The sequence below is a fragment of the Pristiophorus japonicus genome, chromosome 2 (genome assembly GCF_044704955.1).
Source record: "Pristiophorus japonicus isolate sPriJap1 chromosome 2, sPriJap1.hap1, whole genome shotgun sequence".
In the NCBI taxonomy this organism is placed as follows: Eukaryota; Metazoa; Chordata; class Chondrichthyes; family Pristiophoridae; genus Pristiophorus; species Pristiophorus japonicus.
Window position 1 is genome coordinate 276945519 of NC_091978.1, and position 16171 is coordinate 276961689.

At 46.5% G+C, this 16171-nt stretch overlaps 1 protein-coding gene across 1 annotated transcript in view; it reads left to right on the forward strand.

The window, feature by feature from the left end:
- Nucleotides 1-4301: 4301 nt before the first annotated feature.
- Nucleotides 4302-16171, forward strand: part of dchs2 (dachsous cadherin-related 2) — a 177558-nt gene continuing 165688 nt past the window's right edge. The window contains exon 1 of the mRNA XM_070862278.1: nt 4302-6107. Within this exon, the coding sequence (XP_070718379.1) occupies nt 4302-6107 (1806 nt within the window). The remainder of the gene's footprint in view (nt 6108-16171) is intronic.

Genomic DNA, 16171 nt, shown 5'->3' on the forward strand with positions numbered 1-16171 from the left:
CTAGACGTTTACGTGGGTCATATAATACAAGCAACTTGTACAAACACAGCAAGTTTTTGGCCTTTTTGAAAGAGGCCTCTTGATTTAGACCCCAAACCCAGTCGTCTCCCTTGTGTAGCAACTTGTGCAACGGTTCAAGCAAGATGCTCAACCTTGGAAAAAAGTTACCGAAATAGTTGAGGAGTCCCAGGAACGAGCGCAGCTCCGTTACATTTCGTGGTCTGGGTGCATTCTTGATGGCCTCTGTCTTCGAGTCCATGGGCCTGATGCTGTCTGCTGCAATCTTCCTCCCCAGGAATTCGATCTCTGGTGCCAGAAAGACACACTTGGATCATTTCAGCTGGAGTCTGACTCTGTTTAGTCGACAGGTTGTGCAGGTGGTGTCGCAACCAGTGATTAGGATGTCATCCTGAAATACAACAGTGCATGGAACCGATTTCAACAGACTCTCCATGTTCCTTTGGAAGATGGCTGCAGCCGAGCGGATCCCGAATGGGCACCTGTGATACAAAAACAGTCCCGTGTGTGTATTAATGCATGTTAATTTTTTCGACGACTCATCCAGCTCCTGGGTCATGTAAGCGGAGGTTAGATTCAGCTTGGTGAACGCCTTTACCCCTGCTAATATCTGAAAGAGATCATCGGCTTTGGGTAGCGAGTACTAGTCCTGTAATGAAACTCGGTTGATCATTACTTTGTAGTCGCCGCAGATTCTGACCGCGCCATCGCTCTTTACTACCAGAACAATCGGGCTGGCCCACTCTGAATTCGACTGGTGATATGATTCCCTTGCGTTGAAGTTTGTCCAATTCGATCTCCATTTTCTCCTTCATCATGTAAGTGACCGCTCAAGTCTTGTGATGAACAGGCCGTGCCTTGGGGACCAAATGGATCTGCACATTGGCGCCTGTGAAGTTGCCGATGCCTGGCTCAAATAAGGATGGGAACTTGCTCAGCACTTGAGCACAGGAAGCATCGTCCACTGAAGAGGCTTTGACGTCTTCCCAGTTCCACTGAATCTTCCCCATCCAGCTTCTGTCAAGCAGCGTTGGCCCGTTGCCTGGTACAATCCACAGTGGCAATTCGTGTATCTCTCCATCATAGGATACTTTTACGTTCGCACTGCCGATAACTGGGATCAGTTCCTTGGTATAAGTGCACAGCTTTGTCTGAATCAGGCTCAGCTTGGGTCTTTGTTCTTTGTTGCCCCACAGCCTCTCAAATGCCTTCTCGCTCAAAAGTGACTGACTCGCCCCAGTGTCCAACTCCATGGAAACAGGAATGCCATTTATCTTGATTTTCATCATCATGGGGGGACTTTTGGTAGTGAAGGTGTGCACCCCATGCATTGCTTCCTCGGGCTGAGTCGCCTCTCTAGCTTGTACTTTATGATTCTTGCTGGATCGGAAACCCTGCTGCCGACTCCTCTGCCACGTTTTGAGATGCAGTTCTGCACATTCGCTGTGGGTGGCCCTTTTGGTCGCAGCCTTTGCACACATAGTGTCTGAATCGACACAAAAGGGCCCAATGGTTACCCCCGCAATACTTGCCAGTGAATTTTGATTCTGGGAGAATCTCAACGTTGAGGTCGTGAACGCCTGGCTTAAGGTGATGGTCCGCTTCGCATCCTGTCCTGTCATGAAAATGTCCTGCAATACATTGTTGAGGAGTTTGCCAAATTCGCACCGTTCCGCGAGCCTTCGTAGGTCTGCGACATATTCCGCTAAAGCCTGGCCGTTGGTGCGGCAGTGTGTATAGAAGCGATACCTGGCCAGCGAAACCCGAGTAAAGGCTTCACCCTCTGTAAACTTTTCCAAACTACCCATGGCAGCCATCTCTGCGTGTAAGTCCATGATCTGTACTCGTCACCAATTAATATGTCTCTACTTATCTGTAGAATAACTCCACGAGACCTTTATCTCTTTAGTCAAGCTGCAGAGTGGCCTCACCGCGTGGTGACCAGCCTTTTATACAGCTCCTGCCTGGGCCTCACACAGTTGCACCCTCAAGTGGTACCAGCATAGTATATACATATACATATATGACAAATTATGTCTCTCCTTAGTGCTACACTTTCCTCACTGGAATATCCTTCTTCCTGTCTAACTTGTGACATCCTTGACAATTTCCTGAACCTGAACTCACCTCTACTGACGTCATTGCACTCACTTGTCCTACCTCCAGACTTCTACCCTCAAGATCAACTCCCACACCGAATCATGCCTCATATGTAGCTTTGAGACCTCAGATCTCGATCACGAACTGTACCTGCTCTGACCACTTCATTTCTCTTCTCCTATACATCCATTACCCACCTGAAACACCTCTACTTTCACTTTCCATCGCTGGAAAAAAAACTTCCCTCACAGGCATCCTCCAAAAGTCAGACTTTGCCTCCACCCCTAATCTTCTATTAACATTAGCACACAAGCAAAATACTGCAAATGCTGGAAATCTGAAATAAAAACAGAAAATGCTGGAAATACTCAGCGGGTCAGGCAGCATCAGTGGAGAGAGAGAGAAACAGAGTTAATGTTTCAGGTCAATATCCTTTTGTCAGAACTGGAAAAAGTTAGAGATGCAACAGATTTTTTAGCAAGTGCGGGGAAAGGACAAAGGGGGATGTCTGATAGGGTGGAAGACTTGTGATAGTGTGGAAGGCAGGAGTGATTAAATGACAAAAGTTATGATTGTACAAAGCAAAAGGAGATGGTAATGGAACGAGAAACAAAAAATGGGTCGAAAGGAGGTGTAAATGGGTAGAGCTGAATCATCAACAGCTGCCATCTGAAAAAATAGAGGCAGAGGTGTGGTCCGAAATTATTGAACGTGATGTTGAGTCCAGAAGGCTGTAAAGTGCTTAGTAGAAAAATGAGGTGCTGTTCCTCGAGCTTCAATGGAACAGTGCAACAGGCCGAGGTCAGAGCTGGAGTGGAGCAGAAAATTAAAGTGAGAGGCGACTGGAAGCTCGGGGTCACACTTGCGGACTGAATGGAGGTGTGCTGCAAAGCGCTCACCCAATCCTCTTACTCCATTTATATCTCTTTTTTCTTTACTTGTGTCATTACCATCTACTTTTGCTCTGTACAATCATACCATTTGTCATTTAATCACTCCTGCCTTCCACCCCATCACAGACCTTCTCTTCTGGTCTTTCCCCCGCTCCCCCCCACTTGCTTCAAATCTGTTACATCTGACGACCTGAAATGTTAACTCGGTTTCTCTCTCCACAGATGCTGCCTGACTTGCTGAGTATTTCCAGCATTTTGTTTTTATTAACATTAGTACTTCAGTCAATTTACTCCACAAGCATTTTATCTCCACCATATTCTGGAGGGTCTCTCACCTTTGCTACTCCCCCAATACAACAGGCACCTCCATGGCCTCAAACCTATGGGCTGCAAGCTTGAACAACTTCGGGGAGTGAGTGGACTGACTCTCTACTACCACATCTGCTTTAATTATCTTCAGCATTAAAAGCATTCATTTTCCACAGCCAAATCCACTTACTACTCCAAAATCATCTGGGAGACCAGGAATAACTCCAATTACCAATTGTCTTTTTACACAGCGAGTTGTTATGATCTCGAATGCACTGCCTGAAAGGGTGGTGGAAGCAGATTCAATGGTAACTTTCAAAAGGGAATTGGATTTATGCTTAAAAAGGAAATATTTGCAAGGCTATGGGGAAAGAGTAACTGTGGGGCTGGGACTAGGCACAGACACGATTAGCCGAATGGCCTCCTTCTACGCTGTATCATTCTATGTACTCGGCCCTGATTAGCTTCTCTCATTACGCGTGACATTCAACAGAAGCAATACAAGTCCTTCTCTGTACTTCTTTCTTTAACCAGCTGGAGTTTGTCATATGTTTGTCCCATGCGTCAGTCGCTGTAATTGGCAGCGAGAGGACAGTGGGCGAAAGCAAGAAGCCGAAGAGATCACAATAGGATGCGGTGCAGGTTCCGTACCCAATATTTACTGTAGTCAGTTTTAAAATCTAGTGACACAGCAGACTTGGAGGTTAAGAAATAAAAATTTTGATCACGACGTATTGGGACTCAGCGAGACAGCAAGAAATAGACATACACAAACGATAGATTTCGATAACGTTTATTTAGCAGTCCTAAGACGCCTGGGATTTTTACACAGGAATTCAGCACTTCTGCTTTGATGTGTTGTATTATCGGAAACACGTGAATACCAGGTAGATGCTGAGCATGTGAAGCTTTGATTTCGTTTGGTGAACGCGATTCCGTTAATTTTATTAATTATATAAAGAGCACCGAAGACTGAGAAAAATGGCAAAACATTTTTACCATTATCGGAATAAATGCCACTATAAATTCCTCACATTATTCGTTCAAACGGTGCTACTTTCGGGGACTGGTCAGCTTGTCGTGCCACACAGATTGAGTTTGTCTATAGACGAGGGACAACCGCCAGAGACTATAGTGGGGGATATCAGCTCTGTGCTTACTGCTGGGACACCAACCAGTGGCTATTTTATTTCGGAAAGCAAAGAATCTGTTGTTTGTAGTGACCTACACGTCGATGTGGACACCGGAATTATAAAAACAGCAAAAGTACTAGATCGAGAGACTACAGATCGATACGAATTCGTGGCTGTAACTCTAACGGGGCAGATGGTCAAAGTGGAGATCTTGGTCAAGGACGTGAATGACCACACACCGGTCTTCCCGAGGGATAAAATTCAACTCAATGTCTCGGAATTAACTCCGATTGGGACAAGATTTGAATTGGATGAAGCCTGGGACCCAGACACGGAAGAGTTTAGCATCCAAGGCTATGCGATCACCCGAGGAAACCCGGGATCTTTTCAACTTCAGTCCGAGAAAGGGGTGAACAGCCTCAGTCTAGAGCTTGTAGTAACCGGCCCCCTGGACCGGGAGACCGCTGACTTTTATTCGCTCACCCTTGAGGCTTTCGATGGCGACAGTCCTCCGAAGACGGGGCGGATGCAACTAGACATTAAGGTATTGGACGAAAATGACAACCAGCCTCGGTTTAACCAGACCGAATATGAAGCTTGGATCTGGGAAAACGCGGCTCCGGGCTCCCGGGTCTTCCAAGTCCAGGCTAGCGACCCGGACCAAGGGAGCAACGGCTTCATCACGTACGAGATCAACCGCAGGCAAAGCGACCCGAACGGCCACTTCGTCATCGACGGGGAGAGCGGCGTGGTCCGGGTGCGGAAAGCGCTGGACCGGGAGAGTCGGCCCTCGCACCAGCTCGTCATCCGGGCCCGGGACCACGGTTCGCCGCCCGAGCTCGGCAGCGCCTTCCTCACCGTCCGACTGCTCGACATCAACGACAACAGCCCCTCCATCAGCGTGCTGTACCTGAGCGAGAGCGGGCAGGCCGAGGTGTCGGAGGGGGCGGCCCGCGGGCACCTGGTGGCCAGGATCTCAGTATCCGATCCTGACCTGGGGGACGGCAGCGGCCTGCGGCTCGGGCTGCAGGAAGAGGGCAGCGGCGGGCAATTCGCGCTGCTCGGCTCGCAGCCGCACTCGGTTTACCTGCTGTGCGTGAGCGGCACGCTGGACCGTGAGGAGCACGACTCGCACCGTCTCACACTGAGCGCCTGGGACTCGGCGGCCCCGCCGCGGCGCACCGAGCGCTCCATCTACCTGCGCGTCACCGACATCAACGACAACGCGCCCGCTTTCCAACAGGACGAGTACACGGTGCGCGTCCCCGAGGGCCCGCTGGCCGCTGGCGGTGCCACGCTGCTGCAGGTACGCGCGTACGACCCGGATGGCGGCGTCAACGGCGCCGTTCGGTACACCATCTTGGAGCACGAGGCAGAGCGAGGCGGGGCTGCGAACGGCGAGCGGTGTTTTCAAATCGACCCGCTGACGGGGTTCATCAGCCCGGCGGTGGCTTCGGCTTGGCTGGACCGGGAGATCCAGGAGGTGATCCGCTTGGTGGTGGTGGCCCAGGACCTGGGTGAGCCGCCCCTCTCCTCCACCGCCACCGTCTTGCTGCACGTCGAGGATGTGAACGACAACGAGCCAGTCTTCGAGCGGCAATTGTACAGCACGGTCGTGCGGGAGCACACGGGCCCGGGGAGCTGCTTCCTTCAGGTGAGCGACAGCCAAGAGAGGCCAACACCTCGGGGACAGGCAGACCGAGAGAGAGAGACGCCAGTCAACTGGGGCCAAATCTGGAGGGAGGGAGCTTCAGATACAGGCCTCCTTGACGTAGCCCTTGTCACAGCCCCTGCCCTTGATCTTGATCCTAGCCCTAACCCATGCTCCTACCCTTGCCCTCAGTGTTGACTTTACCCTTGACTTAGCAGTAGTACATGGACCATGACCTCTTTGTCCTAGCCCTTTATAGTTGCAGTGTCACCTACAGGCACCCCGAATAACGTGTGGGTTGAAACTGCTGTGCGATACTGACAACAAATGCACAAATTCATTTTGCTATTTTAATAAACGTTTCAATCTGTTTAAAGTAGTGGAGGAAGAAATGTCATTTTTTGTTACTGATTTATCATACTGTTCAATAGTTGTAACAGCAAGTTGCATCAATATAGCGCCTTGAACGTTTGGAAAAATGTCCCATTGCACATCACTGGATGAAGTTACACAGATCGAGAGAGGGAAAACCATGAAAGGAATTAAACACAAGGAGGATGAAAGGGCATTTGTTTGCCATGGTTACTGTTGCAACAAAAGGCTGTTAGTCCTGCAAAATAGTCTTGGGGAAGTCCAGAACCAGGGGACACAGTCTTAGGATAAGGGCTAGGCCATTTAGGACTGAGATGAGGAGAAACTTCTCCTTTGCAAAACAGATCCACCGCTTTGAGTACTGTTGAGGGGGATGACTCATCAGGGAAGGGCAGCAGCAGCCAAGTTCATGGCACCGTGGCTGTCTCTGCTGCACAGGAGGGCAGGAAAAAGAGTGGGAGAGCGATTGTGATAGGGGATTCAATTGTAAGGGGAATAGATCGGCGTTTCTGGGGCCGCAACCGAGACTCCAGGATGGTATGTTGCCTCCCTGGTGCAAGGGTCAAGGATGTCTCGGAGCGGGCGCAGGACATTCTGAAAAGGGAGGGTGAGCAGCCAGTTGTCGTGGTGCACATTGGTACCAACGATATATGTAAAACATGGAATGAGGTCCTACGAGACGAATTTAAGGAGCTAGGAGCTAAATTAAAAAGTAGGACCTCAAAAGTAGTAATCTTGGGATTGCTACCAGTGCCACGTGCTAGTTAGAGTAGGAATCACAGGATAGCTCAGATGAATACGTGGCTTGAGCAGTGGTACAGCAGGGAGGGATTCAAATTCCTGGGACATTGGAACCGGTTTTGGGGGAGATGGGACCAGTACAAACCAGACGGTCTGCACCAAGGTAGGACCGGAACCAATGTCCTTGGGGGAGTGTTTGCTAGTGCTGTTGGGGAGGAGATAAACTAATATGGCAGGGGGATGGGAACCAATGCAGGGAGAGAGAGGCAAAAGACAGAAAGGAGATGAGTAAAAGTGGAGGGCAGAGAAACCCAAGGCAAAAAACAAAAAGGGCCACTTTACAGCAAAATTTTAAAGGGTCAAAGGCAAGACTTAAGGCTCTGTGCCTCAATGCGAGGAGTATTCGGAATAAGGTGGACGAATTAACTGTGCAGATAGCAGTTAACGGATACGATATGGTTGGCATCACTGAGATATGGCTCCAGGGTGACCAAGGCTGGGAACTCAACATCCAAGGGTATTCAACATTTAGGAAGGATAGACAGAAAGGAAAAGGATGCGGGGTGGCGTTGCTGGTTAAAGAGGAAATTAATGCAATTGTAAGGAAAGACATTAGCTTGGATGATGTGGAATCGGTATGGGTGGAGCTACGGAATACCAAAGGGCAGAAAACGCTGGTGGGAGTTGTGTACAGACCTCCAAACAGTAGTAGTGATGTTGGGGAGGGCATCAAACAGGAAATTAGGGGTGCATGCAATAAAGGTGCAGTAGTTATCATGGGTGACTTTAATATGCATATAGATTGGGCTAACCAAACTGGAAACAATACGGTGGAGGAGGATTTCCTGGAGTGCATAAGGGATGGTTTTCTAGACCAATATGTCGAGCAACCAACTAGGGGGGAGGCCATCTTAGACTGGGTGTTGTGTAATGAGAGAGGATTAATTAGCAATCTCGTTGTGCGAGGCCCCTTGGGGAAGAGTGACCATAATATGGTGTAATTCTACATTAGGATGGAGAATGAAACAGTTAATTCAGAGAGACCATGGTCCAGAACTTAAAGAAGGGTAACTTTGAAGGTATGAGGCGTGAATTGGCTAGGATAGATTGGCGAATGATACTTAAGGGGTTGACAGTGGATGGGCAATGGCAGACATTTAGAGACCGTGTGGATGAACTACAACAATTGTACATCCCTGTCTGGCGAAAAAATAAGAAAGGGAAGGTGGCTCAACCGTGGCTATCAAGGGAAATCAGGGATAGTATTAAAGCCAAGGAAGTGGCATACAAATTGGCCAGAAATAGTAGCGAACCCAGGGACTGGGAGAAATTTAGAACTCAGCAGAGGAGGACAAAGGGTTTGATTAATGCAGGGAAAATAGAGTACGAGAGGAAGCTTGCAGGGAACATTAAAATGCACTGCAAAAGCTTCTATAGGTATGTAAAGAGAAAAAGGTTAGTAAAGACAAACGTAGGTCCTCTGCAGTCAGAATCAGGGGAAGTCATAACTGGGAACAAAGAAATGGCAGACCAATTGAACAAGTACTTTGGTTCGGTATTCACTAAGGAGAACACATACAACCTTCCGGATATAAAAGGGGTCAGAGGGTCTAGTAAGAAGGAGGAACTGAGGGAAATCCTAATTAGTTGGGAAATTGTGTTGGGGAAATTGATGGGATTGAAGGCCGATAAATCCCCAGGGCCTGATGGACTGCATCCCAGAGTGCTTAAGGAGGTGGCCTTGGAAATAGCGGATGCATTGACAGTCATTTTCCAACATTCCATAGACTCTGGCTACCCTCCACTCCATAGGTACTGATCCAATGTAACCCCACTTTTTTAAAACATGGAGGGAGAGAGAAAACAGGGAATTATAGACCGGTCAACCTGACATCGGTAGTGGGTAAAATGATGGAATCAATTAGTAAGGATGTCGTAGCAGCGCATTTGAAAAGAGGTGACATGATAGGTCCAAGTCAGCATGGATTTGTGAAAGGGAAATCATGCTTGACAAATCTTCTGGAATTTGTTGAGGATGTTTCCAGTAGAGTGGATAAGGGAGAACCAGTTGATGTGGTGTATTTGGACTTTCAGAAGGCTTTCGACAAGGTCCCACACAAGAGATTAATGTGCAAAGTTAAAGCACATGGGATTGGGGGTAGTGTGCTGACCTGGATTGAAAACTGGTTGGCAGACAGGAAGCAAAGAGTAGGAGTAAATGGGTACTTTTCAGAATGGCAGGCAGTGACTAGTGGGGTACCGCAAGGCTCTGTGCTGGGGCCCCAGCTGTTTCCATTGTACATTAATGATTTAGACGAGGGGATTAAATGTAGTATCTCCAAATTTGTGGATGACACTAAGTTGGGTGGCAGTGTGATCTGCGAGGAAGATGCTGTGATGCTGCAGAGTGACTTGGATAGATTAGGTGAGTGGGCAAATGCATGGCAGATGAAGTATAATGTGGATAAATGTGAGGTTATCCACTTTGGTGGTAAAAACAGAGAGACAGATTATTATTTGAATGGTGACAGATTAGGAAAAGGGTAGGTGCAATAAGACCTGGGTGTCATGGTACATCAGTCATTTGAAGGTTGGTATGCAGGTACAGCAGGCGGTTAAGAAGGCAAATGGCATGTTGGCCTTCATAGCGAGGGGATTTGAGTACAGGGGCAGGGAGGTGTTACTACAGTTGTACAGGGCCTTGGTGAGGCCACACCTGGAGTATTGTGTACAGTTTTGGTCTCCTAACTTGAGGAAGGACATTCTTGCTATTGAGGGAGTGCAGCGAAGGTTTACCAGACTGATTCCCGGGATGGCGGGACTGTCATATCAAGAAAGACTGGAACTGGGCTTGTATTCACTGGAGTTCAGAAGAATGAGAGGGGATCTCATCGAAACGTTTAAAATTCTGACGGGTTTAGACAGGTTAGATGCAGGAAGAATGTTCCCAATGTTGGGGAAGTCCAGAATCAGGGGTCACAGTCTAAGGATAAGGGGTAAGCCATTTAGGACCAAGATGAGGAGAAACCTCTTCACCCAGAGAGTGGTGAACCTGTGGAATTCTCTACCACAAAAAGTAGTTGAGGCCAATTCACTAAAAATATTCAAAAAGGTGTTAGATTTAGTCCTTATTACTAGGGGGAAATCAAGGGGTATGGCGAGAAAGCAGGAATGGGGTACTGAAGTTGCATGTTCAGCCATGAACTCATTGAATGGCGGTGCAGGCTCGAAGGGCCGAATGGCCTACACCTGCACCTATTTTCTATGTTTCTATATTTATCCCTCAATCAACATCACTGAAACAAATTATCTGATCATTATCACATTGCTGTCTGTGGAAGTTTGCTGTGCGCAAATTGGTTGCTGCATTTCTTGCATCAACAGTGACTATACTTCAGAAAAGTACTTCATTGGCAGTAAAGTGCTTTGGGACATCTGGTGGTTGTGAAAGACGCTATATAAATGTATAAATGCAAGTCTTTATTAGTCCCTCAACAATAACTTCTGTGTGATTCAGGCTTAAATGGTTGGTTAATGAAAAAAAAAAGTTTTAATATATAATGACTCAGCAGTGTTATAATACAACCTGACGAGCAATTAATACAATCCTAGGCATGGAGTGAACAGTTCCGGCTCTGTAGAGTGTCTGTGGACTTGCGACCATCCTGAAAATTCTAACTTTTAAAGGGGGAATGGTCGATCTTTGTACTATTCAGATGCCTTAGGCTGCGTGTCCATATCTCTGTATTTATCTTCTAGTCACAAGAACATAATAGGAACAGGAGTAGGCCATATGGCCCCTCGAGCCCGCTCCGCCATTTAATACGATCATGGCTGATCCGATCATGGACTCTGGTCCACTTCCCTGCCCGTTCCCCATAACGTCTTATTCCCTTATCGGTTAAGAAACTGTCTATCTCTGGCTTAAATTTATTCAATTACACAGCTTCCACAGCTCTGAGGCAGCGAATTTCACAGATCTACAACCCTCTGAGAGAAGAAATTCTTCCTCATCTCAGTTTTAAATAGGCGGCCCCTTATTCTAAGATTATGCCCCCGAGTTCTGGTCTCTCCTATCAGTGGAAACATCCTCTCTGCATCCACCTTGTCAAGCCTTCTCATAATCTTATAAGTTTCGATAAGATCACCTCTTATTCTTCTGAATTCCAAGGAGTAGAGGTGCAACCTACTCAACCTTTCCTTATGTCAACCCCTTCATCTCCGGAATCAACCTAATGAACCTTCTCTGAACTGCCTCCAAAGCAAGTATATCCTTTCTTAAATATGGAAACCAAAACTGCACGCAGTATTCCAGATGTGGCCTCACCAATACCCTGTATAACTATATCAAGACTTCCCTGCTTTTATACTCCATCTCCTTTGCAATAAAGGCCAAGATTCCATTGGCTTTCCTGATCACATGCTATACCTGCATACTAACCTTTTTGTGTTTCATGCACCAGGACCCCCTGGTCCCACTGTACTGCAGCACTTTGCAATTTTTCTCCATTTAAATAATAACTTGCTCTTCGATTTTTTTTTTGCCAAAGTGCATAACCTCACACTTTCCAACATTATTACTACATCTGCCAAATTTTTGCCCACTCACTTAGCCTGCCTATGTCTTTTTGCAGGTTTTTTGTGTCCTCCTCACACATTGCTTTTCCTTCCATCTTTGTATCGTCAGCAAACTTGGCTACGTTACACTCTGTCCCTTCATCCAAGTTGTTAATATAGATTGTAAATAGTTGGGGTCCCAGCAATGATCCCTGCGACATCCCACTAGTTACTGATTGCCAACCTGAGAATGAACCATTTATCCTGACTCTCTGTTTTCTGTTAGTTAGCCAATCCTCTATCCATGCTAATATATTACCCCCAACCCGTGAACTTTTATCTTGTGCAGTAACCTTTTATGTGGCACCTTTTCAAATGCATTCTGGAAGACCAAATATACCACATCCACTGGTTCCCCTTTATCCACTCTGTTCGTTACATCCTCAAAGAATTTCAGCAAATTTGTCAAACATGACTTCCCCTTCATAAATCCATGCCGTCTCTGCCTGACTGAATTATGCTTTTCCAAATGTCCTGTTGTTGCTTCTTTAATAATGGACTCCAACATTTTCTCAATGACAGATGTTAGGCTAACTGGTCTATTGTCTGCCTCCTTTTTTAAATAGGGGTGTTACATTTTCAGTTTTCCAATCTGCTGGGCCCTCCCCAGAATCCAGGAAATTTGGTAAATTACAACCAATGCATCCACAATCCCTGCCGCTACTTCTCTTTAAGACCCTAGGATGCATGCCATCAGGTCCAGGGGATTTACCCGCCTTTAGTTCCATTATCTTACTGAGTACCTCTTCCTTAGTGATTGTGTTAAGTTCCTCCCCCCCCCTCTTTCCCACCCCACCCCCGCCCCCCATAGCTCCTTGAGTATTCACTGTTGGGATATTTTTAGTGTTCTCTATCATAAAGATAAATTATCCCATTGTTCTAGCTTTGTTCAGGAATGTAAAAATCTATTATCAAAGTACCAATTATTTATTGCCTTGAAATATTACAAATGAGGGGGTGTGGGGCTGCATGATGGCAGTTCGGCTGAACTACAATGGCGGCTATGGCGCAAGGCTCTCTCCTTTTAAGAGCAGCCGGGGCGCCCCAATCACGACAGCTTCGTGACTCAAAGGAGTCAGCGAGAGGCGATAAGGGGTCAGCGCGCACGGGGTGAAAAATAAGGGGCGCAGCGCAAACCCATTTTATTAATAATAACTTCTATTTATATAGCGCTTTTAACATAGTAAAATATCCCAAGGCACTCCACAACAATTTTACAACATGTTAAATATTGACCATTGAAGGAAAGAAAGAAAAAGCGTGAGAAGGAAGTATATAAAAAGAGGTTAAAGGCTCTGGTCCGAAGTGGCAGCCAAAATGCACACGCAGGTTGACACAGGCAAAAAAAACTTTAAAAAAAATTCAAATTACATTGTAAATAATACAATAAGGAGTATATAATAGTAAAATCAGTATAATAAAGATTAATTATAAATTAAGTTTAAAATTAGAAAATCAGCAATTGAAGCAAATTAAATCCGTTATTAGCTTTCTTTAAGATTCATTCCCTGTCCAGTGATTTAATTAATCTGGAAGAACCAATCACTGTCCTCCATCCTTATGATGTCATAATTTTATTACTTTTTATTTCTCATTTTGTCCTCTTGATAGGACCTCTAATAGCTCCATTTAATAGTTTTCACCTATAGCATCCCGGGGGCAATTCTGGGTGGGTTGCTTCTGCCGCCCGCCCCCGGGCAATAAGTCATTAGCACCTTGTTAGCACTAACGGGGCTATAAAAAGGGGCAATTTCGCCCCCGAGGTCATATGGATTAATCTCTTGTGTTGGTTCCCTCACCATCTGATGCACATCCAGTTTGGCAGTTTATGTCCTTCAGAATTTTGCCAGTGATGGTACTACAGAACCACTATTGATGGTGGGCACTTAAGTCTCACTCAGAGCTGTGACCTTGCTTCCTTTCATGGTTCCTCGAGCAGTGTTCAAAGTGGATGCGCACTGAATTACTAGTTGGGGGTGGTAGATGATGATCAGCAGATTTCTTTGGTCTTGTTTGACTTGAAGCCATACAAAGATGGTGAGGGAGGTGTCCGTGATATTGGCTATGAGGCACTTCAATGTTAGCGAGGAGGACGTTGCAGGGTCACTTGGACTTTGATTGACAAGAGTCTTGTCCTAGCTGATGCCTGAATCATTGCTAAAATGTCTGATGAAGCAATTGGACTGAGTGGTTTGCTAAGCTATTTCAGAGGGCATATTGTAGGCTAGACTTTTTTTAACATAGAAGCTATGATGATCAGTTTTCCTGGTGCTAGGCAATAAATTATCAGATTTATTGAATTCAATTTCACAAATCACTACCTCAAGATCACTAGTTCCATACCATAGCCATTACAGTATAAAACGTTAACTTGTCTTTTCAAATGTTAACAGAAATACTGTGCACATTTTCTATTTCTGAAACAAGAGCATACATGAGTACCTGTGGCTGGTGCCCTACATACAGCATACATAGTGCTTATCGTATGTTTCCAATCATAGCCAATACATCTCCAGTAATGGCTTATCTTCCTGCTCCCACATTTCTACCTCTATAGTGGTCCTCCACTCTTCCTCATCTACATGCTGTCATTTGGCAACTTCAGCTGCAGACGAGGTCAGCTTCCACATGTATACTCACAAGACCCAACCCTACTTCATCACCTGTCTCAAACTAATTGTTCAATATCCTGTCTTGGATGAGCCTCAATTTCCTCCAGTTAAATATTAGAAGTCCAAAGCTTTGTGCTCCCACCACAAAATCTGTAACCTTGCTTTTTATTCCAGCCAACATCTCCGGCTGAAACAGACTATTTGAAACTTCGATATTCCATTTGATCTTGAGCTGAACTTCCGACACCACATGTTTTCTCATACAAAGACCCCCTAACTCCACCTGTATTATGTCACCTGCACCAACAATTTTTATCCATGCCGTCGCCACCTCCAGCCTCAACTATTTCAATTCTTTCCTGGTTGGACTTCTATCTTCCACACCACCCCCGCCCCCCCCCCCCCCCTCCCCAAAACCCTCCCTGGTGGCCCAGTGGGCACCAGGAAAGCGTTAAAGCTGCGTCGCGCTGACATTATCAGCGCCGTGCTGACAGTGTGGCACTGAGCCTCTCGCCCCACTACCGCCCTGTGGAAGCGAATCATGCCTCCGATACCGGGCTGTACATTTTATTCCAAACAAAGACCTCAATTCAGCGACATTTAGTACCCCACCTCGCCGGGCGTTAAATATTCATATTCAAATTGTGCGTCCCAAATGGGGCGCGGGGCAATTTCGCCCCCTCCCCTTGTCTTCACCAACTTACATGTAAACAAGTCCATCCATAATAGCATTGGTAGAAGTAACAACTCCACTGTCGTTGTGAAGACAAACTCTCATCTTCACTATTGTGATGAATTCTGCCATGGATCTGCGCCTTAGCAACTCTTGCTTTCTCTCCATTCTGCTTGATTGCTTTTTGCAATTGCCTAATTGACTTGGCAAAAGTTAGCAGATCCATGTGTTGTTGATTAAGAGAGTTCAGGTTGTTTGAGCGGTGAGGGATCGTGGCGGACGAGCGGTGAGGGATCGTGGCAGGCGAGCGGTGAGAGATCGTGGCGGGCGAGCAGTGAGAGATCGTGGTGGAGGTGTGGCAAATGAGGGTACAGGGCCCAGAAGAGCCGAGGACCCAGGGGCAGCACGGATCTGTCCATGCTGCGATATGTGTGCACACTAAGTCCATGCAGCAGAGCAAGTCTCCAGTTGTCCTGGTTAACCTTTGCCACTGGATAAAGGCCTATCTCTGTCAAGCCCGTGTGGTGGCTGGTGTGCAACGGTCACCACACGTTTAAAAAAAAAAAATCCACGCACAGGCGTTTTCCACCCCTGGAGTTCAGGACTGGAATATTGGGTCCTTCATTGAAACATCTGTGAACTCATTCCTTTTGGTGTGGAAGCAAGTCATCCTCGTTTGAGGGACTGCCTATGATGATGATGTTCAACCATTATCTCTCACACTGCTTTTGATGGGGAGTTTTGAGTCTCCTGCTTTTTGATGTTTAACTATCATCATGCAAAGTGTTTTTGATGGGGCGATTCAGGTCTATAATGGGGTTTTCACTCCTGCAAGGTTGACTTTAGCATTTCAAAAGGGTGAGGCAACTACTCCAGACTTGGTGGGGCTGTGGTCATCAAGTTCATATGAGACTGGTCAATTTACAAAACTATCTGCACAGTACAGCTGCTGATACTGGATTCTTTTCCCTTCAATCTGTTTCAGCGAATTCACTGACACACGAACACTTTTAGTCTTAGCAACATAAGACCTTTATTGGAGAATCTCCCGG